Source organism: Sander lucioperca, chromosome 14 (genome assembly GCF_008315115.2).
Source record: "Sander lucioperca isolate FBNREF2018 chromosome 14, SLUC_FBN_1.2, whole genome shotgun sequence".
NCBI classification, from domain to species: domain Eukaryota; kingdom Metazoa; phylum Chordata; class Actinopteri; order Perciformes; family Percidae; genus Sander; species Sander lucioperca.
Window position 1 is genome coordinate 13,104,256 of NC_050186.1, and position 25,971 is coordinate 13,130,226.

The 25,971-nt window shown below is 40.1% G+C and overlaps 2 protein-coding genes across 5 annotated transcripts in view; one reads left to right on the forward strand and one right to left on the reverse strand.

Moving 5' to 3' along the window:
• Window positions 1-1,764, forward strand: part of LOC116051047 (membrane-associated phosphatidylinositol transfer protein 2-like) — a 51,411-nt gene extending 49,647 nt beyond the window's left edge. For all 4 annotated transcript variants that reach the window (XM_031301281.2, XM_031301282.2, XM_035991852.1 and 1 more), the window contains 3 exons: window positions 83-266; window positions 346-474; window positions 1,090-1,764. In XM_031301281.2, coding sequence (XP_031157141.1) covers window positions 83-266; window positions 346-474; window positions 1,090-1,455 — 679 coding nt within the window. In that variant the 3' untranslated portion in view covers window positions 1,456-1,764. The remainder of the gene's footprint in view (window positions 1-82; window positions 267-345; window positions 475-1,089) is intronic.
• A 9,617-nt stretch (window positions 1,765-11,381) lies between these two features.
• LOC116051051 (kinesin-like protein KIF2A) lies at window positions 11,382-25,637 on the reverse strand. Its single transcript, XM_031301288.2, has 21 exons — window positions 25,429-25,637; window positions 24,441-24,535; window positions 22,358-22,477; window positions 21,940-21,994; window positions 20,002-20,121; window positions 18,791-18,891; window positions 18,615-18,710; window positions 18,031-18,085; window positions 17,697-17,859; window positions 17,526-17,616; window positions 16,958-17,021; window positions 16,774-16,865; window positions 16,478-16,620; window positions 16,167-16,371; window positions 15,423-15,533; window positions 15,264-15,331; window positions 15,038-15,127; window positions 14,297-14,438; window positions 13,938-14,039; window positions 13,401-13,536; window positions 11,382-12,147 (listed from the first exon to the last, which is right to left on the reverse strand). Exons 1-21 carry the CDS (start codon window positions 25,487-25,489, stop codon window positions 12,062-12,064), a joined length of 2,196 nt encoding a protein of 731 aa, XP_031157148.1. The 5' UTR covers window positions 25,490-25,637; the 3' UTR covers window positions 11,382-12,061.
• Between the last annotated feature and the right edge of the window lie 334 nt (window positions 25,638-25,971).

Sequence of the window (25,971 nt, forward strand, 5' to 3'; positions counted from 1 at the left end):
TTTTTTCTATACCTAGGTTCAGGTATCAGGTAGAAGAAATGGCATCGGAACATCTCTACATTTATGTTGTTTTTTTTTGCAGGTACTGGCAGGACTTGGGCTATTTGATAGTATACGTAACGGGTCGTCCTGACATGCAGAAGCAGCGTGTGGTGGCCTGGCTCTCTCAGCATAACTTTCCTCACGGCATCGTCTCATTCTGTGACGGGCTGGTTCACGACCCGCTCCGACACAAGGCCAACTTCCTCAAAGGCCTCATCAACGAGGTAAGTCAGGCCAGTGGGAGTTTGAGGCCGCTATATAATAAAATCCTTGAAGTCTCTAAAAGTCAACCTCCCTCTTTAGGCCCACATGAGGATCTTTGCAGCCTACGGCTCCACCAAGGACATATCTGTGTACTCAACTATCGGCTTGCCTCCGTCACACATCTACATAGTGGGAAGGCCCACGAAGAAATTGCAGCACCAGTGTCAGGTACTGAATAAATCCTGATAGCAAAGGCATACATTTACTGCATTACACCCTATCAAACAGTCAAAGCATAGTTGTGTCGTTTTGTGCAGTCCATGCGGTGAATCGATGGTAATAAATATACAAGTTAGTTCATCATATCAACATTTTAACCATTAACCAAGCCTCTTAATCACTATCACAATAGAAATATTCAGAATGTGGTTGACAGTGATCTTTTACTTCTACTTTTCCAGTCACGGAAACACTTGGAAATTGATTAAAATGGCCAGAACTTGGAAGTAATCTATGTTGTCCTGGAAAATTGTAATTGTATTTTAGCCTCTCACTCGCCAACGTAAAACTAGGTGCGTATTTTGTTTGAAACTCGACTGTTGCTGGGATAAGCTGCATGGTATGACCCTTCAGGGCAGGTTTACTGAAGCTTACTGAAAACAGACTTGCAGCAATCTTTTCGGTGTCTAGTCTAGGTGACTAAAATTATGCGGATAGGATTTGGTTTTGTTGGGGTAAAATGTCTTACTGTAATTGGGTTAATGGGCCTCTGAAGATGTGTTTGATCTCAGTCACTGTCGGGATACATACATACAAATCTGATTGACTGTACGTCTCTTCCAGTTCATCTCGGATGGCTACGCTTCCCACCTGTCCCAGCTGGAGTATAACCAGCGATCTCGTCCTGCCAAGTCTGGTAGCACCCGCATGGTCCTCCGTAAAAGCAGCTTTGGGATGGGCGCAGCCGGAGGAGACTTCCTTCGCAAGCGCAATCACATCTTTCGCACCATCTCTCAGCAGCCCGGAGGGGCGGGGGCGGCCTCTACGAACCAGCCGGGGCGGACCGAGCGAACCCTGAGCCAGTGTGAAATGGAGCGAGATCGAGGGGTCGGGCCAGCAACCCAGAGGAGCATGAGTATAGCTGCAGGGTGCTGGGGTCGCAGCGGGAGCACCAAGGAGGGCAGCGGAGGGTTACTCGGCCCGAAATAAGGTTCAAGGTGGAGCTGTGGTGTTAAAGGACCCGGCCTGAACCACCATGATCTCTGGATTAGACACAGAGAGAAGAGAGAAGGGTGGAAGAAGACGAAATGGATGTAGGGTTTGTATTTTAGAAATGAAAGGGACAGAGACGGATACGACATGAACGACACACTTCTGTAGCATGACTCTTTTACAGTAATACTTTTATAGGATACATCGCTAACGATTCAAAATGAAAGATGACGAGGAAGGATTAAATGAAATATTGTAAGCCTTAAACTAATCTTGTATAACGGGACCCCACCTCCCCTTTCCAAACACACACGTAAACGACCCACTGTCCAAGCATTCACACTCTCATGAGCTCAGGACAAACTGCAGAGCCAGACTCATCTTCAAACAGCCGAGCACGTTAACTGGCAGCCATGGCAAAGAGCCGATGGCTTTCACGTCTGATTCTGTCCCACTGTCAGCTAGGCGACAACATGTTTCAAACACAACAACTCGCCCCAGAAATGACTGGCAATAAGTACAGAGAGCAGAATACAGAGTCAGTTCATCCAAATTACAAAAAAAGACAAACCTATTTTCTCACTTACCTCTTGTGGTACCTTTCCGTGCAGGTAGTTTTGGTTTTGTTTGTCCAGGATTGGATATGTCAGAGATGACTGCCTCATTTTTCTTGCTATGAGCACCACAATTGCATTCAGGTGGAGACAGACATCTTAGACCGTTGGGCACATAAAACCAAAATTGTCTGCATGGCTAGATACAATCAGAGGTAACTTAAGTGAGCAAATATGTAGTTTTTTGTAGTTTGGGTGAACGCATCCTTTAAAAACCTGGGAGCTGGATTTAAAAATCATGAAATAATCATCATGAATTATCAGATGTGAAAGTACTTCTTGTCTTTGTCACAGAACAATTTTGTTCCTCACTAATATGCTACATGTGTTTAAATACATAATGCTAGTTTTCATTCCCCCGTGTGTGTGTGTGTGTGTGCGTGTGTGTGCGTGTGTGTGGTGGGGACTCTGTAGTATTATCCCTTTCAGTGTGGCCTCTGGGCCATCCAAGGCCTTAATATCCAACAACACACTTGCTCCACCGATGGAACAGACCGCAGACAAACAGGGCATGCAGCATTAAAGCAACAACTGAAACTATGTACAGTCCACAGCAACAATCCCTTTATATATTCATCTGCTTGCAATACCTCTGATTCACCTGTTGGTGGTGTTCTGTTCCCCACATGTGCTGCTGCTGGGACAGATGTTTTCCCCAGCTTTTTGCTCTTTTGGACGGATGGGGGATTGGATGTTATGTTTCTGCTGAGGAGCCTGTTTCATTTCAGGCTGGATGCCAGGAGGGACGGAGACGTTATTCCCATATAGCTTTCACTTACAGAGACCTTTTAATCTTTCAGTATTTTTACCCAACGGACTGAAGAATGGGCCGGTAGTGATTCAGCATGAATGTTGAAAAGACTGGATCGATTCTTTCGGTGGTGAACGTGGAGAAAATCACTGGGGTCCTCATGAGAGCAAACATCATGTTGTTGCTTCTGTCTACTAAACTGTATATTTTCATACGAATGGGATGTAGATGAAGAGGAAGAAGCCACCTTACATCTCCAATCAAAAAACTAAAACATTGTGCACAAAATAGTTTCCAGTGCTGATGCCACCCTCCCTCATTAAAGGATAGGTTCACAGTTTTTCTAGTTTTAAAATAATAGTGAAGGTATAGTATTAACAGTTGTTCCTTCTGTTTATACTCACCATTAAAACATTTCTAATTTGCTTCCAATGGAAGTGATGGGGGATGAAATAGTTCTGTGTAAAAACTTATTTTTATATGAAGTTAATTTGAAGGTTAAGCAGAGTGAGTTAGTCAAATCAAGTGGAAATCTATAGACTTTTTAGTATGAAATTAGATCAGATCACAGTATGACCCTTACTCCGGAAATCATGTCATTTTAATTTTTGATACTCTCGAGCCGTCTCTTGCCGTTCCTTGAATTTGTCTGACGATTCCGGCATCGGCCCTTACCGACAGAAGTTCCCGAACCTCGTTGTCTCTCCAGTTGGACATGTTCGTTGCCTTTTTTTTGTGTAAATCACCCTCCTTCTTCCCCCTCGGATGTTTGTTTTCTATTGGTATTGCGTGAGTCGACAGAAACTTCATCAACACGCCCACTCGCTCGCTGTAAATTTGGAGATTACACGAACTTTGTACTTGGGACCTGGCAGGGTAAAGACCGTTAGATGTCCGGTCCAACTAATTCAGACATTTGCCCTCTCACATACAGCTCCGCCGGGTAACGTCTAGATAAGTTCAGGTTTGCAGTGCATGTGTAAAAGGGGCATTAGATAACTTTAGATTACTGGATTTCGTCCTCCATCACTTAGAGTGGAAGCACAGTAGGAAGGGATCTTTTAATGGCCAGTATGACGAGGAGAAATGATTAAAGCAAGCAAGAACTGTTTCAGTGTTCAAATAGGCACCTGACATATCAAGGCTATTGTTTTAAAAACGACTTGAGAAATTAAGAACCTCTTCTTTTAATAATTCAATTCAATTTTATTGTCATTCAGCATGTTAGACACACAGAGAACAAAATTCGCTCTCAGGACAAGCAATATGGCAGTGGCAGTAATTCATTAGCCTATGATTAAAAAAAAAGATAAGGTTTGAATATAGAATAAATAGGATAAGAAATAAAATCTGTTCTTTAAAAACAGAGTATTTCAGGGCATCAGCGGTCCAGAGGGTAAAGTGCACAGTTCAATAAAATGCATACAGTTCTTTAGGGAAGAGGGATGGCAGCACACACACACACAAGCTTAAGCTTTTGGATGTGTGGAGTGGTTGTACCTTTTCATTTTGCTATGCTGCTGTTTTATTTATGCCCAACTTCCACACCACACAGGAGTGTCTGTTTCCACTCTCTGTGTGATCAGCAATGTCTTCAACCTGACGAAAGCCAAAATCATTCTCTAAATACTGTAGTTAATCAACTGTGTAACCTCATTGTTGTTTTTTGCACTAGCTTACGGTGGAAATATACTGTAGTTACCATCTCGTGTTGCTACATTTGGACACCTCCGTAGTGCATGACACATTTTGTTCATTTCAGGGTATACTGTATGTGCAGGTAGGCACACGTCTGTACATTTTGTCAGAATATGAAAATAATGTTAAGTACATGTGCCAAACAGTAAACCGGCCTAGAGGAGAAGTACTTAGACCAGGGGGTTTTCAAAGTGTGACACCTCTGTCCTCATATTATTACTCTTTGTCTTACTTCTATTTGGAGTATCATCGTGCTCTAAGTTTTGGAGCTTCAGTTCCTATAATGCTTTGGGAGATGTAAACAGGATGCATGAGTTATGCTGTAAGCTACAGCTTGAGCTTCATTTTTTTAAGCTTAAAATTGTTTACATTTTGGCAATTAAAAGTATGCCGGATTAGCTATTAGCACTTCCAGTCAGTAATGTACCCACAGATGTACAGACAACTATCACTGGATTACGTTGATACTAAAGGAAAACTTCTGAAGTTATATATATATATATATATATAAAGTGTCTTTTTTTCTGTGATTTCTAAGCATACTTATGGATGTTAATTGGCACAGGTCCCCCTGGAAGTGTAAGTCAGAGTGAATCTAAAGATATGTGTATTATGTTTTTGTGTTAAGATTTGACAGAGTTATGACTCCAAGAATGAGTATGACTTATAGCACAATTTGCGACAATTGGGCACTAACTGTTTTAGGGTGCTTTCACATCTGTAGTTGGTCTGGACCAGGGGCAAAACAGTATACACTGTAGCATTTATTTCAGTTCCTTTCCACACCAGGTCCGAATCAATTGATGAGTTGGTGAAACGAACCAAAATGCAGCAAAACAAGTCACGTGAGAACATTCACGTCATTCACCAGATGTGTTTTTGAACGCATTTCCTAAACTGCTCTTCGATTGGTCAGACTTAACATGCGGGGAAATTCCAACGGAACTCATGGAAGTAGACAAAAAGAGGAGAAAAGCCAGAAGACAAAATGCACTTTTGCAAGTCTTACTATGTAGAGACAACTAGCCCTAGCTAGCAATTGGGTCTGTTCGAGATCACGTTCTTACCACAAACTAACCGCTCCAGGACTGTTTGCGCCGCTTTTGGTGCGCATCCGAGTGTGATTGCTGCATTCACACCTGCCCAAAACGGACCGCACCAAGGGGGAAAACAAACTCTAGTCCGATTCAACCGAACTAAATGGTGTGAAAGCCTCCTTAAAGTACCTTTATAGCGTCCATGAGTTGTGTGCCACAACCCCTGCTGCAGCAGTTGCAGACAAAACTACGATAACTAACTTCCCATTGTTTTCTGAACACCTGCATGCACCTGTCTCTTTCATCTCGCCCATTGTCTTTCCCCCCCTGGGAGGCGGCACAGTTTGAAAACCCCTGATTTAGACTGTAACCAACCTTCTTTTATAGTAAGAAGGGAAGAAGTGTACTGAGAGCATTTGCTTACTGCTTTGACTAGACTTTGATGCTTTTTGGTGACTATACCTTTTTAATATAATGTTGTCCATGTCTGAGAAAGAAAAGTGGCTTTGACAGAAAACTGAAGGTGTCTTTTTAATCTTTGAATTGTGTGCAGAGGCCGAGCATGTTGCTGTAATTGTGGACAATAGGCTCTTTAAGTCATTGACTTTTAAATTGAGTTTCTGTTGTGCTGTGGGTGGCAGATTTTTGGCTACAAACACATTGTTCCCCTTTTAGCCGATTGGCTGCTGAGTTGAATGTCCGCCCATTTGGATTCTGTTGTTCAGGAGCCATGGCTGTGTCAGTGTACATACTGTAAAGATGTATATGTAGGAGTTATTTATCTACATAAAGATCATGATGCTACTCTGGAAATTTCAGGTGAAATGTATTTGAAAATATGTAGCATTTTATTTGTCACTTTGGCGGTCATTAAGACAACAGACCAACACAGAAAGGTTTTTAGTTTTTAGCAGTGCAATATTATCGTTCCAATCACAGCCAGGCAAACCCGCTATCTCAGCAGCTCAACAGTGACCGCCCACTTTTTGATCGGCTCTGGTTCCGTAAGTGATTTTCACTAGTCAATATCTCCATTGACGTTCCATTAAATGTTTATATAACAAGCCTGGAACCAAGCCAACCAGCTATGAGATGAATCGTGACCATAACAGATTTGATTTGGCGCAAAATAACATTTTGAAAACAGCAAAAAAGGCAAAGGTACAACAAGACTGGGTACAGAAACGATCAGAGACTTCAATGGTAGCAGCCAGCCATAGCCACTCGCGGGTGCGGTAAACATTGCCATCGTAACAGCGGGCTCCACCAATCAGAGACGTCACTGTTGCGCTTAGAATTGTGGGTAGTGTAGTACTTCTCCATGCTATTGCGAATAAAAGATGTTTTTCTTAAAGGTTCCATGGCATGAATATTTAACTTTGAGGTTTTTGTAACATTAATATGAGTTCCCCCAGCCTGCCTATGGTCCCCCAGTGGCTAGAAATGGTGATAGGTGTAAACCGAGCCCTGGGTATCCTGCTCTGCCTTTGAGAAAATGAAAGCTCAGATGGGCCAATCAGGAATCTTCCCTTTATGACATCATAAGGGGAAAGGTTGCCTCTCCTTTCTCTGCTTTGCCCGGCCAGAGAATTTGGCCCACCCATGAGAGATAGAGAGAGACATCATGGCTTTCAAACGAGCAAAGTGGCAGTTGGTCAAGGCCACAACCCCACCCTCCACCTTGCCCCCCCTCCACCTTGCCCCCCCCCCCTCTCCTCCTCAATAGCATTTAAAGCTACAGACACAGAAATGGCACATCCTAATGAAAGCTCGTTGTGGGACTGGCTCTAGTGGCTGTAATTCTGCACCGAGGCTGAATTTCAGGAAAGAGACTTCAGATACAGTATTAGGGGACCACTAAGGCCTATATAAAAGCATCCAAAAAGCAGCATGTCATAGGACCTTTAAAATAAGGTTGATTTCATACAGACTATCTAAAAACTATCTTTTCACAACCTCGTAGCTTGTGGTCAGTCTACCTCGGATGGTTTAGACATCATGGCTGATAATCAAAATCCTTATGGAGAAAATGAATGTGATTTTTACTTCCGGAACCACACTGTTGAGCTCTATTCAAGCTACAGGCAATCCACAGTCTGAAATCACACACACACACACACACACACACACACACACACACACACACACACACCACCTGCAGTTGTGTTTCACACCACGTGAAAACTATTTGTATCTGATCTACTGTTGACCTCTGCTGTCTCTCTTTACAACAGTCAACTGCTGAGCGTTTTATAGGACTTACTGTACCTATTTTTCAAACTGTAGTGTTTTACAAAACCTTTGAAATATAACTGGAGACTGGTTTTTCAGCGAGCAGTGATGGATGCATGAAAAAAAGGTGAAACCCCATAACGAAGCAGCTCTATTTAACAAGCTGTTGCATGTCATCCAGTTGGATTGGAAGTACTTAACCTTCATGCTTAACAATAATACACCAGTTGTCCACTATGTCCTCACTGTTTAATGAAATATATATATCAAACCATTCTGCTGATTATATGTGAGAATATTACAATTTTTTTGCCACATTTGGATACGACGCTTAGAGACCTACAGAGGTTTATCTTCAGCTCAGTTTTAGAGATTACATTCAAGTTTGATATGCTCTGATTTGAAAGTATTTCACTTTATTTGAACCCTGTTATTTAGCATTTATAAGCAGTACAAACACATACAAACATATTGTAACACAACACATAATGTTATATAATTATTACACTGTATTTATTTGTAACAATGTCAACTCTTCCTACACTAGAGCCTTTTCTAAAACGCTCTGAAGAAGGCTTTCTGCCAAAATGTGTCAGCGTTGATTTATTGTGATGTTAGCCTATAATTAAATAAGTGAAATGACATTATTTTGTCCACTTTAACTTAACATTTTTTTTTTTTTATAACTGACTACAAACATAGTGTTACAACCCTTTTATTCAGTGTTAATATTGTGCTTGTAAATGCTAAACAAGGGGCTTTAAAATAAAGTATTATTTCTCTGTATGCTGTTAGCACCTGTATACAAAAGGCCATTACCTCTTCTTACATGATTGGAAAGTGTTATCCTTTTAATTCATAACATTAACTGATAAAAGCACTGTGTGTACTTGATTAACAACACCAGTCAGTTGTTTTCAGACAGAGGATACAGTAGGTACTAATGTCTCCTATAGTTCATATATGTGTTCAGGCAGATCGGGCTGCCCTGCGCCCCCCGTGTCCCGGCTCTCTCTCTACCATTGTCTGTTCTGTGGAATAAATACAATTGGACGGTAAATCTACATGTGTACGTGTGAGTTTATTAGCCCTGCTACAGTGGGTCTGTTGGTCGGTTTCAACATTTTCAACATACATTAAGTATCTCAACAAATATTGGATGGATTGTTATGAAATATTGACACTTTGGTGTCGACATTTGTGGTTTTGAGGGAAAGATCTCGACAGCTAATATACTTTTCTACCCATCCCTTTTCTTCTACAGTAGTCTTCATCATCTAATCAAAATTAATACATCCAATACTTGACCAAATACCTATTAAACTAATGACATTCACAGCTGTACCTTATTTAGTGCTAACTGCTAATTAGGCTAACATGCTGTAGCAGCTTGACAAAGATTATATTTTTAATTGTGTGCAGTCAACCCTACAAATATGAAACCCAAAATCCAACCCCAATGTATAAATTTAAATTTTAGTACCGTAGTTTATTAACTTAAATGAGTCCTTAACAGTTGAAAGTCAAGTTTAACCCTGTAGTTGTCCTACTGTCCAGGAAGTAGTCAGGAGACAGAAATGCTATTAAATTGAATAAAACACTCAAAATTCAATGGAAGAAATTATGTTATTTTTACCTGTGAAGAATGTTGTATATGGCTTCCATACAACGTCCATGCATCCTTGGTTGTAAGAAACCAATATTTCTGATATAAAAATATAAAAAACTTTAAAAAATGGTCAAATTTGACCCGAGGGCAACACAAGGATTAACAAGAGTCCATATCAACCATAGACTGTATATAAGAATGGATCAACAGATCCCGTTGCTCTGGACGGTAACTCCTCTACTATGAGACAGTAAGTCTCGTGGTTATGACCCAATCGTTAGCCTATTTTTATAAAAACGTCTGCTACGGAGCCATAACGTGAGGTACAAGGTAATGGAGCCTTTTATACATTGTCGTGTTTCTTTAGAAATAAACAATGGACAAATAGAGTCTTTAAATTCTTCAGATGTAAAGTTATTCGCTGTCAAAGTGACGTCAAAATGAATGGCAGTCAATGGGATCAAAATGGCGCCATAAGAGGTTCGTGGTCCGAGGAGAAGCTTACCCCCTTGATATCAACAAACAAACGGCAAAAGAACAGTTTGACAGTGGACGCAATATAAAGGCCAACAAAAACAAAACCAAGTGACCCCTCTTGTGAGTTATAAACCTAGACTAAGAAGGTTATAAACCAGCTGTAAGTCTTCGGAAACACCGTTGTTGCCATGGTTGTTGCCATGGTTGTTGCCTGCAGTAGTCCGGCCATGGATGTATTAAGAGAACCGGCCGGTGAGCAGCAGCAGCCGGCTCCAGGGAACAGACCCAACAGACGGCCTGGGAGCCGGGCTGTTTGTTGGTAGATTTATGGAGGATGAACTACGAAGGACGGACGTTTTGTGTTGTTGCCAGCGGTTACGAGTGATTTGAAGCTAACCGGTTGTGTCACTATGTTCGACCATAGGTATATAAATGACGTGTTCGACGGACTGAACTTATTCTACTGGTAAGCCAACGCGCGCCATTTTAGCTTGAACCCCGTAGCTGAGGCGGGGCGAGGGGTACGTGAGCGCTTTTTCTACGTTTTTCCGTCGCTGTTTTTGAGGTTTGTCACTTTTTTAAAAAAGTTTTTATTGCTTTTTGTCACTATTTTCGACTTGTTCTTGCTTTCCATTCCTTCCTTTTTTCTACGGTCTTCTTTTTTTCTCTACAAGTCGCTTTTTTCAAAAAACAATTCTGCCTTTTTCAAGGTTTTTGACACTTTTTCCGAAGTTTGTCTTCCTTCTTTCTACTGTTTTTTTACAAGTCTGTCGCTTTTTACGAAGTTTTTGTCGCTCTTTTCTAAGTTTTTGATACTATCTTCCACTAATTCTTGCCTTCCTTCTTTCTTTCTACCAACTTTTTACGTTTTTTTAAAAAGTTTTTTTCATTTAATTTTCATTTAAATGTTTTTCAGTAAATCTATTGCTGGTCAGGGGGTACTTGGCTTAAAAACACAATTCAAATAGTGTACATTATTGAATAAAGAACCACTGGTATAGAGGATCTTTAATGATAATCAACCGGCGATGTTTTAAAGACGGCTGGAAGGTCTTTTAAAAACACTTATCGCAGTTCTTAAGGTACAATATTCTGTCCGCTGCACGACAAAAAAAGAAGGTAAAGGTACTTTAGATATTTAGATATATTTTGAGACCTTTTTTTTATATTTACATCGAACAAATTTGGGCTGAGAACTACAGACAGGGTAGTAATGAAACTCGGAAATAATTGAGAGACTGACTTTTTGGTCTTTTCACTGGATTTGTGGACAAAAACAAAATATTTAACTATTTTGTCAAAGACGCACATTATTTTCTGCAAATCATTGAGCTCTCAATAAGTTCCCACAAATGATTAAAGAACAATAGAAACAGAAAAATGTAAGATCTGAATCTATGAACTCTAGTGTCTGTAAAATGTGAATAAATAAAGTCTGTCAGAAGTAACAAATACACCATAATCTTAACATTTAAACGTGTTTACAGAATAAATAAGTACAGCAACAAGAAGTAGAGTTTCTTTATTTTGGCAAATGAAAAATTACTGTTTAAGTAATTGTTGTATGGAACACTGAAAACAAGTGCTTTGTCTTTGATTATAGTGCCCCCATCAGGCCATTGAATGTAATGCAAGTTTAATTTTGTTTTAAGCTTTCTCTCAATCAGACATATTACATACAGTATCAACACAAACACACAGTGGCTCATTTTACACACAAACTCCACATGCCCTGTTCAACCCTGAGCTGTAACAAGAGGGACGAACAGGAATAAAATCCTCCAAATATTGCACAAAATGAGAAAAGTTGTTTATAAAATTGGCCAAAGTGAGGATAAGCTATGATTTGACTCTATAAAAATGTATTTTAAACATAATTTTTCAGCTTTTTTGTTTTAAAATGAAGCACTTGTGACTTGTCACACATACAAAACCTTATAAATACATTTCACAGAGGGATAAAAGAGCAAAGACGGTCTGCTCTTTGGTTTTACAGATGGACGGATGCATGATGGGAAGCGATGGCAGCCTGTACAGCAAAGAGGTTGAGGACAGACCAAACGCACAGGAGACAGTAAGTCATAAAACCACAGCTGAGCTACATCAGCTCTTGACCTCCTCAGTGGCAGGCCTTCACCTTTCTGAAGTCAATATTACAGTGAAATATCATATATTTGATGTGTTTCTATAGTGCACGAGGCCTCTTCGGGGTTATCTGTTGGCTAGCTTGCTCCTCTTCCTGGAGTGCAGAACGGAAAGACTTGACTTTATCTGAAAGAGGAGAGAATTTCACAGCACAGGTTACCAGTGGTGGAGTGTAACTACGTACAGTTACTGTACCAGTACTGCACTTAAAAGGACAAATTTGTGGTATTTGTGGAGTCTTTTCCTCTCATGCCGCTTTCTACTGAAGACTTATTCAGTAGATGTGTAAATCTCAACTTTTATCACAATACAATATTATTAGGGCTGTCCTCGACTAAAGAAATTCTTAGTCGACTAACACTTATATGATTTTGTCGATTAATCGATTAGTTGATGTAATCGACAGAGCTGTGCTCTTTGAGAGGTGGTTAAGACTAGAAAAGCACAATATAAATGTAGTTAATGAACCATCTGTAAAACTGAGTTTCTCCACAATTAATCCTGCAAAAGCACCACTTTAAATCTTGTGTTTACCAGAAATGTGCTCATAAGTTTCTTGGAAATGAGTAATTAAGCATGAATAAGCATAAAAAATGACTCATCAACTAAAGAAATCTTAGTCGACTAAGACCAAAACGACCGATTAGTCGACTAAGAGGTGGCAGCCCTAAATATTATATTGACTCTTTGAACAACAGTTTGCTGATATCACAAGTCTGCCATGATACGGTTTGGATTTTGATTTATTTCAGGGGACTGCGATGGATACGAGACAATAATCATGAGCCCATTTCACACAATCAGTTACATTTATTTCAACTCACAAAAAGCACCTAAAATATACTTTGACAATTTTAGTACCGAGCTCTTCCAAACATTTAAATGAAAAAAACAAACTATTCTTTTTATTAAAAAAGAATAAATATAAAGTTGAAGTTTCAAAATAAAGGTGCATCTTAAAGATACGTATCGATATTTTAAAGCCTTTTTTAACATCGTGGCCAGGGACAGATGAAAAATAGCCTTTTTAATCGGATTTTAAAATTATGCGTTTTATTAATTTGCACTGTCCCCTTCTCGATGATAGCGGATCATTCGTCCACGATCGCTTGAAAATATTTTATATTTTTATCTACTAAAGGGGGGGGGTCCTGCAGAAAAAGAATGGGAACCACTGGATTCATTGATTGACAGACATAAAATGAAAACAATTTTAATTGATATTTTTTAATCCAAAATAATTGTAATGTTTTAGTAATAATGTTGAGGTTTGGACTGTTGGACAAAACAAAGATTGTGGAGGTGTACCTCTGGGCTCGGAGTAATTGTGACGCCATTTCTCACTATTTCTACAAACCAGATGAACAAATGATCTTTACCTCTCAGCTCAGTGAGAATGTCAATCTTCTGATCCAGGATTTGTTCTAGTTGAGTTGCAAATGATTCAACATCGTAGTCCACCTCCTCCGTCATTTCCAAAAGCACCTTCTCGTCTTCCAGCCAGCGGATCGACTCCTGTAAGGACACGCTGAAGTTTATACACAGCACTTCTGTGTTGTTTAAACTTTATAATGTAAAAAAAACAAGCTGATAAAGAGAAGGGGAATGAACATTTGCCCTAAATATATACTAAAATGGACATTAGATATATGGTAAATATGGTTAAACAGTCTGTATTGATCTATATCCTTATCATGGTCATTGTGTGTGTGTGTGTGTGTGTGTGTGTGTGTGTGTGCGTGTGTGTGTGTGCGTGTGTGTCTGTCTGTCTGTCTACTGTCTGTAGGTTTTTGATTCTTACAGTTATCTGTCAGGGTTTAGACACATTTTGATCGATGGATTTGCACACTTTGCACGTTAAAATAAGGCTCTTTGACTTTTCTGAGCTTCCTCTATTCCTGAAGGATCTTCTGTACCTGGAAAACGGCCCTGTGGTCCTCCAGAACCTGCTCCTCCATCTCCACCAGCTGAGAGACGGCTTCGTGGAAAGTGAAGAGCTGCGGGGAAACCTCTTCCTCCTGCAGAGAGAATGGCCATGTTTGTTTTTACTTCAGTGACACTGTGACATGATGGACTGCAGTCTGCTGGAACCCAAAAAACTGTGTGGCTCTCTACAACGGCCAGTATGAACAGGAAGAATGAGTACGGCAACCAAAAACTGTTTAAATGTACATATGGGAATGTGAGTATTGTTTTAAGACTTGACCTTTCCTTTAATTGCTTTGTTAAATCAAGCCTACGTACACACGAGGGAATGAGTATCTGTTTGTCTTACGTTCTGTTCACAGAGCAGCTTCAGATCGTCTCTCTGTGGAGAACTGCCGACCCCCCACTGAGCCTCCAGCACCTCCAGCTGGTTATGTCCTCCCTGGTGGATGTCCATCGCTGCTGAAGGATCCACCGTGAGCTCCTTCACCCTGAAATAACAATATGACTATTGTAACTACTGCTGAGGTATCTGATGTAGCAAAAAGGTTGGTAGTTGCATACAATATGAGGACATGTTGCTGGGGAAAATGCTCAAAATATTTCAGTGAAACAACACACACTATAGACTGACTGCATGCAAGCCTGGATAAAATAAAAGCAGGTCAACATCAACAAATAAAACTGGTAATGCAAAATAAAATAAAAAAAATAAAAAAGCAAAAGCTATCCTTTTTTACTAACTGAACAAGTGATGTTGGGCCAACATGCATTATCATTCTACTGTAAAGGCTTGTTAATACTCCGCAGCCAACAAGTACACAGACAGCTGCGACCCCACGGGCAAATACTCAATCTGTTTATACTATCCGCTAGGGGTGGGGGGGGAAAATCAATACACAGACAATAAGAAAAATATAGAACATCTGGCTGAGACTGAAATATATATTTCTATAGCTCTAAGCGACTTGGGGACAGGAAGCACCAAAAAGTGGTTTTAATGAGTAATGTCATGTGACAACGTGGTGGTAACTTGTTGTGAAGAGCGATGTGGAGAGAAGTGATGAGAGACGTAGTAAATCGATCGTACTCATAAGTAGGGGAGAGTTCAGAGCGACTCCCTCCACCTCCGCTCTGGGAGAAGGGAATGTCTGAGGGACTTATCCCAAACTCCTTCACTCTGGAAACACGGCAGGAGAGAGACAGAAAAACACAAACCCAAGAGGAGGAGACAGGAGAGGATCACATTATGCTTTGCAACTATTCTCACATTAATGTAATGTAAAGCTTTAAAAAAGACAAACAATCAGACTTACCTGTTGGCATATCTCAGCGTGTTCAAGGTGTTTTCACATGACGCCATTCCAGGAGAGATGGTCGCAATCTGTGCAGGCAAACACCGTATTTATCAACAAAACGGTGCATTCGTCCACGGGAGGTACAATAATATACGCACAGCTTTGCTTCTGTCCTACCATGCATGTTCTGGAGTTTTCTCCTATGAAGGAGTCTCGCAGCACTTGGGTTAACTTGCTGGCTCTAAACGGAGTGTGAGGTTTATTTCTGCCCAGCGCTCGAATGCACTCCTGTAGACAGACAGACAGACAGACAGACAGGAACATCATCAGTGGCAATTAGCCTAGACCAGTGTTTCTCAAATGGGGGTACGTGTACCCCTAGGGGTACTTTGGAGGACTGCAGGGGATACGTGTATTATTTAACAACATGTTTAATAGTTACAAGGCTGTTGTCCAGAACATTGTTCCTCTTTATGTAGACTTTTTTTCCTACCAAAAATGTGACATTTGTGTCGCCTTCTTTGGACCTAATCTTGCCTTCCTTCCCTCTACTTCCTTCCCTCTCTGTCCTTTCTCGCTTTTTTCTTCTTATGTCACTGTTTTTGAAGTTTTTGATACTATTTTGACCTATTCTTGCCTTACTTCCATCCTTCTTTCTAAGTTTTTGTCTTTTTTACAGTCTCCTTTTCTCATTAGCATTTAAATGTTTTTTTTCGGTGACAAGGCTGTTGTTTAGTAAATCTATCACTGACAGCGCTGTACTGTTCCTGTTTATATAGACTTTTTTTTCTACCGAAAAAGATTAGTGCTGGTCAGGGGGTAGCCTAGTTGGCTTAAAGATACAATTCAAAAGGGGTACATTATTGAAAAAAGTTTGAGAACCACTGGAAGAGGTTGATTGATAAGGACTGAGGAGGAGACCTTTAGTGCCAGCAGGCTCTTGTTGATCTCGGCTCCTTCGAGGCGAGTCTGACGGTCCGCGCTGGATGTGTCGGCTCCTCTCTCGTTCCCCGCCAGGTCAATAAGGGAGAACTTTCCGTGCATCTTCCCCCGCCGACGGAGGATGATCTGGAAGACGGCGTGGCTCCGAGAAGAGTGAGCGTTGGCCGAGGTCTGACCAGAGGTCCTGAAGGAGACGCAGAGACACGGAGCTTATCCTCCAGGACCAGTCCAAACCTTTCAGAACAAACTTCTGCTCTTGCTGCCGTCTAATTTAAACGATGGTCTCCTACCTGCAGCTGTTTCCCACTTCGATGAGTTTGAGGACGTCCTCTGTGCACTTCACCTCCCTCTCCTGTAGCCCCACCACCTGCACCTGCTGCTTCCCGTCCTCCAGGACTCGCAACTTGGTTTTGTTGTTTAGCAGGTCAAACACCTTTTTTTAAAATACAAACACAAATTGGTTCAGGACTGAAAATGCATCAGGGAGTTTTTGGTCAGTTATGCTTGCATCAAAGTGTCAGAGGCAACACAAACTCAGTCTTCTTCTTAAATAAATGTATTAATAAATGTGTTAAAAGACACTTGCCTTCCCGCTGTAAATCTCAAAAAATGTGGCAAAGATTTGGAGATCCAACTTCTTGTAATTTGGTTTCTTAATCATGAGAAAGACATCTCTGGCTGCACAAGGAAAGAAAAAATAGAGACTTCAAAATTCAGTCAGAAGCAGTAACCAGCAGTGAGAATCCTGTAGAGTTATGGGAGAAACTAACCAGACAGTGCATAGATCCCTTTAGAGCAGTCCTGGTTCTTTCCTGAAAAGTCCCCTCCCATCGTCTAAAACGAAGATACGAGTTAAAACAGGAAATGGGCACTAACAGGGTTCCCAAAGGGTCTTAGAAGTATTAAAAAAGTATTACATTTAGTATTCTAAGAATTTAGGCCTTAACAGTATTACATTTTTTCTTGTCCTTTCGTACGATTAAATAAATGCTGTAAAGTAATAAATTAATATTTTGTGTGGGTAAATTCACTTATTTTGTATTTTTTAGTTTCATAGCATAAGAGATCTAAATGCAACACATATATTATTAATTTTATCTTATTAGAGTACAAATACTTCACATAAATGTTTTATTAAATTCAGGTAATGTTACTCGATAATACTTCTTGGACTTAAAATCCACACTGATTTTCCATTATATGGCCGTAAAGTTGGCATAAAATTTCATCCTAAGTGGTGTAAAAAAGGTCTTTAACAGTCTTCAATTTAACTTGAAGAATCCTGCGGATACCCTGACTAAAATGTTTTTAGTTTCATTCAAAAATCAAAGCACTCACATGTGTTTTTCCACTTCCAGTTTGTCCGTAAGCAAAACAAGTCGCCATCCCCCGCTCGAAAATGGTTTCAACCAGCGGCTGAGCAGTGAACCTGACAGAGAAGATTATTTCAAAACGTCTTTTATTTATTCCATATTGAACATTTTAGGGTTCTATAGAGAAACAAATTACCTGTAAACCATTTCATTGGTGGAGTTCTCATCGAAGGCGTAGTCGAATCGGAACGTTTGGTTCTCCAGGTAGCGGGTCAGGTCGACTTTCTGCTTCGGCTCGTGGACCATTACCACGTCCTTACTGGGAATGGTGATCACATCCAAATCCTTCATTGTCAACTCTACGGAGACGTGGACAAATACTTTTTATTACAATTTCTGTTAATGAGTAAACGTATGCTACAAAAAGATGGCACTTATTAAAACTGTTCAGACAAGGCGACTTTTAGAGGCATAACATTTGCTTTGCTTTCTGTCCAAACACATCGGTTGTATAAAGCTACTCTGATTACCTTTTTTATTGAGTGGACGCGCCCGTACACACACACATATCCTGTGCTCCTCGATCTGAAACATCAAAAGGTACAGATAAATTGGACTTTACATCATTTCTCAGGACATGCAGTCCTTTATGCACATGCATACCATGTTGCAGACATTGCAAAGAGTTTAGACATTTAACACATTTATTTCCCCTCAAGTAGCTGTAAATTTGGAAAAATCAACTTATTCCACGCTGACAGTTTCACTTTTGCAACATTGTTGATTGTTCGAGATAAACAATAAATAAATCAAATCAAATATAAAAGGCATCATCTTCTAAAAAAAGAATGACATTTACATTTTAAAGTGCAGTTTTCTACTGATATTTTCTTTCAATCAGTGTCTTTCGCGATATGCCGCAGCCTTTCGTGATATGGTTATTGCCCCAATTGGGGATCAATAAAGTATCTATCTATCTATCTATCTATATGGCGATGACGATTAAAAAAACGATATATTGTGCAGCCCTACTTAAATCACTGCTCAACTATCTGGACACCCTCACTTGTTTGTATTAAGTGAATCTGGAAACCCGTCTCTAAACCAGACTCACCAGGTCGTTACTGGTTAAAGGCCTGTAGTCCAGACTGGCTCTGAAGTCTCTGATCATACACATGATTTCGTAGTTTGGTAAATTGACATCCACCTCCTGAAATGCAACAAAAAGCCAAAAGTAACAAGTGAACTAACAAATCTAACGTTGTATGCGTGTGTGGGTTTGCTCCTCACTTGTGCCCTCTTCTCTCTGAGCTCTTGTTGCTGAAGTCGTCTCTTCTCGCGTTTCTCCTGCAGTTTCTCAACTTCCTTCACACAGTTAGATTTCCTCCGTGCTGGAAAGAACGGCGGAAAACAATCACAACAAAAAGTCATTCATTTGCAAATGCTACATAAAAATGCTGCTCATGGTTAAATGTTTCCAAAGCAACAAACCAAGAATATATAATAATATAATATAGTACTTTTGCATTTGATACTTTAAGTACATAACTCTGATAATAATCACACTTTTACTTAGATAAAATAAAAGCAGGACTTTTACACTCTCATTTTGTTACTTTAACAAATAAAGAGCTTCTAAATACCTCTTACGCCACTGGTTGTTAATAGTTTTTGGACAACGATGGAGCTTTATCGCACTGAAGAATAAAATACATCAGGCTTCGCATACATGCATAATACTTGTTTGTAGATTCACATTCATTGTTGGTTTTAAACATATTGTAATATCCACACTTGTTGTTAGAAGTGACTCTGCTGGATTTCAAATGTCATGCTTAGAGTGTTGAATCTGAAGACATATTTTATATTTCAACAGCAGTGTACATTTATGCTAATTTAAACATCCACAGCTGGAAACTAAAACAAGTGCTGTAGTATGAGTCCAGGAGCCGAGCCAGTGAGCGACTGTGAAAGAGCCTTTGACGCCCTCGCACTCACAGCTGTGTGGGAGCATGACATCACTGGTTGTGGCCTCTGCAACATTACCCTCCGCCAGAAAATAACAACACACCAGGGCTGTGCAGTTAATCAAATTTTGACCGTGATTTCGATTTTAGCTCCTAACATCACAAAAACAGTGTAATTTAGAAAAAGAGATTTTTTTGAACGTTACATTTTGCAAGTAAACTCCTATTTTGTCTGGTGTTCTGAAAAGGGATTTCAAAAAGTTCAACAGGGAAATTATGAATTATTTTTTTTAAGTTCAATAAATGCAACATCTTTCCAAAAGTCAATGAGTAGTCATGTTAAATAATCAGGATTTCAATATTGACCAAAGAAATTATGATTATGATTTTTTTTTTCATAATCTAGCTGCCGTAGTTTTTATTTGATTTCAGTTCACTAAAATGTTTTTCACTTGCATATTGTTGTTTTAGCTGTAGTTTGGACTTGACTGAACCTCGGACATGTCTGATCCAGATGGAGAGGCTGTGTGTTACCATTCTGCAGCTGTAGCAGCGACTGGTTGAGTGCAGACTGGGGAGCGATGGCGGGGGGGGGCGGCTCTGCAGCCTGGCTCTGCTGGCTGGGACGGGCCCGGGTGGTTCCCACCGCTGCAGCTGAGAAGTAAACAGAAAATCCGAGATAATAGTCATGCATTTGTGCAAAATTATTAAACAAACAAACTATACAGTATAATATATAATATTTCCTACTCAAATCTACTGGTATCTTTTCATGCAGATAGTTTTGGTTTTCTTTAGAGCGGAAACGATTAGTCAGTTAATCCATTAGTCAATCGTCCAAAAATAAATGACTATTTTAATCATTTGAATGAATAAATGGTTTATTTCGTTCTACATTATAATGAAGATAGCACTACAATTTAGACGAATATGGAACTAACAAAAACATGATCAAACATGTTTACACCAATCCATTTCACACAATATAACTCACACAATTAATAACTGAAAATGGAATAGGCCGAATCAGCGTGACATCGGGCTAACACAAAAATCACATCCGGGGAGACAAATAGCCGTTGATTTGAATTGTGGAGAGATGTGAAATCTGCAAACTTGTTTATTTATTTCGGTTGTCATTTACAGCCGTAACTGTAACGTCTAAAGATTTATATGTAGTCCGAGCTGTCTGATGTCTCTGCTGTGTTTATTTGCTGTACTGTGCTGCTTTGCTAGCGTCTTTGGTTAAACCAAATCTGGCGTTAGGAACACCAACATCTCACCGCTGGTCGAACTGACTGCTAGTTTGGTTGATGTCATTGTCTGTGGCCCAACAGGTAAATTAGCTCTCCAAGCTAACGTTAGTCAAAGTGTTGATATGTGAAAGCATCAAATATGCATTTTAGATGAAGGAGATGAGAGTGTATCCGGTTGTTCCTCGACTCTGTTTAATCAGCGCTGTTAAATTGTCTGTACGGGACGCAGGAGTTTTCTACCTGGATGTTATTGTAAACAAACAATGGCCCAATCCCAACGTGAGCCCTGAGGACTAAGGACTAAAGACTCACAGACTTAATTGATCTCAGGTGCTAAGTGAGTGAGTGTGTGAGGCCACATGGGCTCAGATAGGTATAAATGGGATTGGGACAGCACTTCACGAGATCACATGTTACCTTGGCGACGTTTAATAACAAAGATATTACTGACACTTGCCGGTTTGGGAATTTTCATTTTAAGTTTGTTGCTTTCCACGCGGCCAAGGCCCAGGAGACGGCTGCCTGATTCCAAATTTTTTCAAACTCTTGTTTTACAAGCTGGACAACAGGTTGGTCTGTGTTCCGTGGTCGTGTGTCGTGCTGTTGTTTACCTTTTGTAATTTCCGGATTTCCCTATGGTCTCCGCAGTAAACGTCACAACGCTTTGAACTGTGGGTAATTCCCTTTGGAGAAGTCTGCATCGATGCAGACTCACGGAAAGGGCTCTGTAAGTGTGTACTCAAACCCTCACGCCCTTTGAAATTCGACATTGGGACAACCCTAAGCCCTTACGAATTTCACGAGAACGCGCCCCAAAGTCCGTGAGTCTGTGAGTTTGGGATTGGGCCACTGTGATTGGATCTATAGGCTGAAGCCCAAGGCTTATTTTTGCGTTGCCTTTACATTTCATAAAAAAAAAAAAAAAAAAAACCAGAATATCAGCAACGTGCTTTGATATGTCTTTTTTTCCTTGATTTCTAGGTGGATCCATTGACATAAATTTGCGATGAGCAACGGAGATAATGATGTCCTCACAAAATGTAAGTCACACTGAATCTAAAAATATGAGCATCATGTCTGTGTGTCCAGATTTGACTGAGTTATGAAGGTGTATGACTTTTAACACAAACTGTGGCAATCAGGCACTAAGGGTTTTAAAGAACACTAAGCGCGGGAGAAAGTCGGTTTGAAAACCTCTGATTTAAATCAAACATACCTCTATTCTCCCGTGGAGGATTCTCAGCTTTAGGTATTGCTGTAGACCGTTTGGTCTGAAAATATAAAAACAAAAAGACCATACACCATTACAGAGTCGAAAGTAGACTGAGTTCAGAGACACTGATCAATAACACTGCAAGATTAAAGACCTACAACAGTGGGTATCTGTCCCATTCATAGAGAAGTACATGCTGAAATCATTATGTCAGTTAGCACAAATTGTCCCTAAAAATGTCTTTAGCAAAGTCTAAACCAAACCTGTACCCTCGACAAGAAAGTGAACACAAAACTGAATCGAAAAAAAAGTTCTTAAATTGAACAAAAACAGGTTGTTTTCTTCCAGTCATGAATACTAATCTAAGAACATGTCATTGTAATGTATTATATTAGAAAAGGAATGATAATGAGGAGCAGACCTTGGGGAGTTTGCTGGTTTTGGCAGCATTGGAGGGAGGAAGAGGAGCTTCAGGACTCTGTGGTATCTCCTCATCAGGAACAACATCTGGATTCAGAGCAAAGACGCTCTCCAGATCAATCTGAGGCAGAAACAAGACAAAGATTGATATTATTATTATTCTTTAACCTAATCTTATTCAGATCAAGATCTCTCTCGCAAGAGAGACCTGAGTATAGAGAGCCGAAGTGAAACCAGAACTTCCAGTTTCTGTTCCAGTGGTCAGAAAAACCTCATTCAAAATCCCACTGACATTTGTAACAATTATAATAACTAGGTGCACGATTCAGAAAATGTCACGATTCGATATTGATTTTTAGCCTCAAGCTTTGATTCAAAATCGATTTTTGATTCAAAAACGATTCTCGATTAAAAAAACGATTCACAGTATGTAAATGTAGTTACTTTTTCCATGTGATTGCAGTAGACATACAATTTAAAATATATATATATATATATATATATATATATATATATATATATATATATATATATATATATATATATATTTTTTTTTTTTTTTAATTAAAAAATATGAATCGATTTTTGGAATTCTATGAATCGATTTTGAATCGGTAGAGCTTGAATCGCGATACGAATGGGAATCGATTTTTTTGCACCCCCCTAATAATAACTAAACATCCAGCCCTGGAACAGAGCCTTATCTACAGTATGTCGTGTAGCTCGCTTCATATGTTTAGAGATAAGGATAGTTTTTTATAAACAATGAGAAATGTTTTTTAGCTGCCTTTAACAAACATCATTTCCCATAAACCCTGGACCTTCGTGGACTAAATGTCACAGCTCATCAGAAGAGGCGAGTCCACGGTGGTTAGTTCAGACAGGTCTGTAACAACACAAGTACAGAGAGGACCGAACAGAGATTACAATTAGAAAGTAGTGCTGCTCGATTATGGAATACTCATAATCACAATTATTTTGGTCAATATTGAAATCACGATTATTTAACACATTTACTCATTGACTTTTGGAAAAATGTTGCATATATTTAACTTAAAAAATAGTGAAAACACCTTGAACTGTGAAATTTCCCTTACTACTTTTCCCGTTTGAACTTTTTGAATTCCCCTTCTGTTCACAAGAGAAAATAAGATCAAAATGTAAAATGATCGTTTTGAGCCGAAATCAAAATGGCGATCAAAATTCACTTAATTGCAAAGCCTTACTAGAAAGTTGAAAATGTACTTTAGAGGAGAGCGTTGGTCAACTTTATGGATACCGACGCATGTACCCGCATTGTTGCGTTTAGGGCTGGTATCAGTAGATACTTTTTCATTTTACCAAATGGGTGCTGATTTCTTCTCTTCTTATTCAACTGTTGCTCAGAGGGATCTTTGTCTCTCTCTGCCCTTCAGTTGTCAGTCTGGTTGAACAATTGTACAGCGTTTTATTCTCCATGTACAAAACTAAATCACATCTATTTGTAAAGAGGACTTTCCACAACCTGAAAGCATCAAAAAGCATTCAGACATATAGAGGAGTACTCTCAGACATCTGACTGGACACAATAAAGTGTTTTGTGGCAGGAAATTACAAACTTTTGAACGGCAGTGTATATTCTTATCAAAAACATATCTGCGGTATTATCGTGTTTGATAATTTAAGTTAAGCTGACCTTACACAAAACGATTGTTCGAGCGGAATGAAATCATGAGTTGCTACAGAGTTGGGGGGGGGGGCGCTTTCCTCGTCTCAATCGTTTGGGGTAAGGTGGTCATAAAATTCAGTCCGCGCTGTACTAAGTCAATCTCTTTCCTGTCTTGACGTTCTGACAAAATCAAACGTGTTTGATATTATCTTACGTTTTAAGTTATGGTAGTATAATCTTTTAGTCTGTGACTAAAAACTCAGTGACATTATGACAGATTGTCGTTAGATGTGAGATTGTGTCAGACCTTAGTCTTTTTCAGTGTCTTCTAGTGTTTGGTAGGCATTAGCCACACTTTATTTTCCAGAACCACTGAACTGACAGAAAGAAATTCGTAAGAGAGGTACATAATACAGGAAGTTAGTGGCAGCTATACCTCTTTCCCTTTGGTGTCTCCATTCTCGATCCACTCCACTGTCACACTGTCATTGTCCTCATGCAGTGATGTGACCATCGCCTGGTGTATTCGTCCTGCAAAGAGAGAGGACGTAAAGAGACGTTAGGCCTGCTCAGTGCTGCATGATGGGACTGTAGAGTATTTGCTGCTTTAGCCTTTCATATACAGGAGGCAGACATTAACAAATCAAATGAACCATGAGCTGAACACATCTCTAGCTGAGATGATCATTTTCAGATAATTTAATGCAGGAAAAAAATATAAAAAATATAATATTTTGGAGTCACATTTTGACACTAAAATAAGGATACTGAGATGCTAATGGGTGTGGCTCATGATGGATGATGATGAAGACTTTCCCACTGTCATTCACAACTTCAAGAGCTGCATTTACTGGCTGCTCGATTAGATTCTTGGCAGTCTTATCCACACATTTGTATGGTAAAAAAATGAGCACAAAGCTGTTTTTAAAGCAGGCTATTTTAGTGCCAGGCAAAGGAGGGGAGAGGCCCCCTGCATGCAGCTATCCTTCAGCCCAGGATTCAGAGGCCACTGCTGGATGATGCAGTGCAGGGTGGTGCGGTTAATAACATGCATACCGGAGGGATAACAGCCATGATGCAGAGGAGAGGGGAGAGGAACCAGGGCAAGGCAGGGAAGGGCAGGTGTCCTTTTTTTGGCCGGACAGCAGCACAGGTGGACGGACCCGGCAGCCCGCTCCCCTGGCCGGCCGACCAGCCGGTGTCTACTTAACTGACAGTCGACAGTAGCATGACATAAATCATTTATGTTCGCGCAAACGCTTTACTCGACGTTTTTTTTTAAACGGTGAAAAGATGTAGCAGCTTGCTAGCTTAGCAGAAACCGTTTTAACCGTTTTTAACAGGGGTAACGTTAGCTCGTTGCACCCGGACCCGCCAGATGGAGAGCGGTGTCAGTGTCTGTGTGTGAGGAGCTAGCTACCTACCGTCGCTCCGTTTTATCTCCACGTAAATGCCCACGAAGATCTTTCCGAATACACCGGCCATCTCTCCTCGTGGGTTGTTTTTTTGTGTGCGTGCGTGTGTGTGTGCGTGCGTGTGCTGTCTCAAGTTGTGTGCTGCTGCTGCAGAAACTGAGGTCACTAGCGGTCAGTCATAGGAGAGGCAGGAGGAGAGCAGAGGGAGCCGCTGCGCAATGCGCATGCGCGAGTGGTGAAGTAGTAAGAAGCATCTTCTGTAACGTTACTAGCGGCGGTGGAAAAATACTCAGATCTTTTACTTTTAAGTAAACGTACTACCACACTGTGAAAATACTCTGTTAAATACAAGTCCTGCATTGAAAAAAAAGTTACTCAAGTTTAAGTCTGTAAGTATAATCAGGAAATGTAGTTAAAGTTTTAAAAGTAGGCTATAAAAAATGTCCCCTGGGACTGTTATTATATATTCTATCATTAGATTATTACTCATGAACTAATGTAAAAGTAGGAATGGCGTCCCAATTACCCAGAGCCCAAATAATAATAATAGTA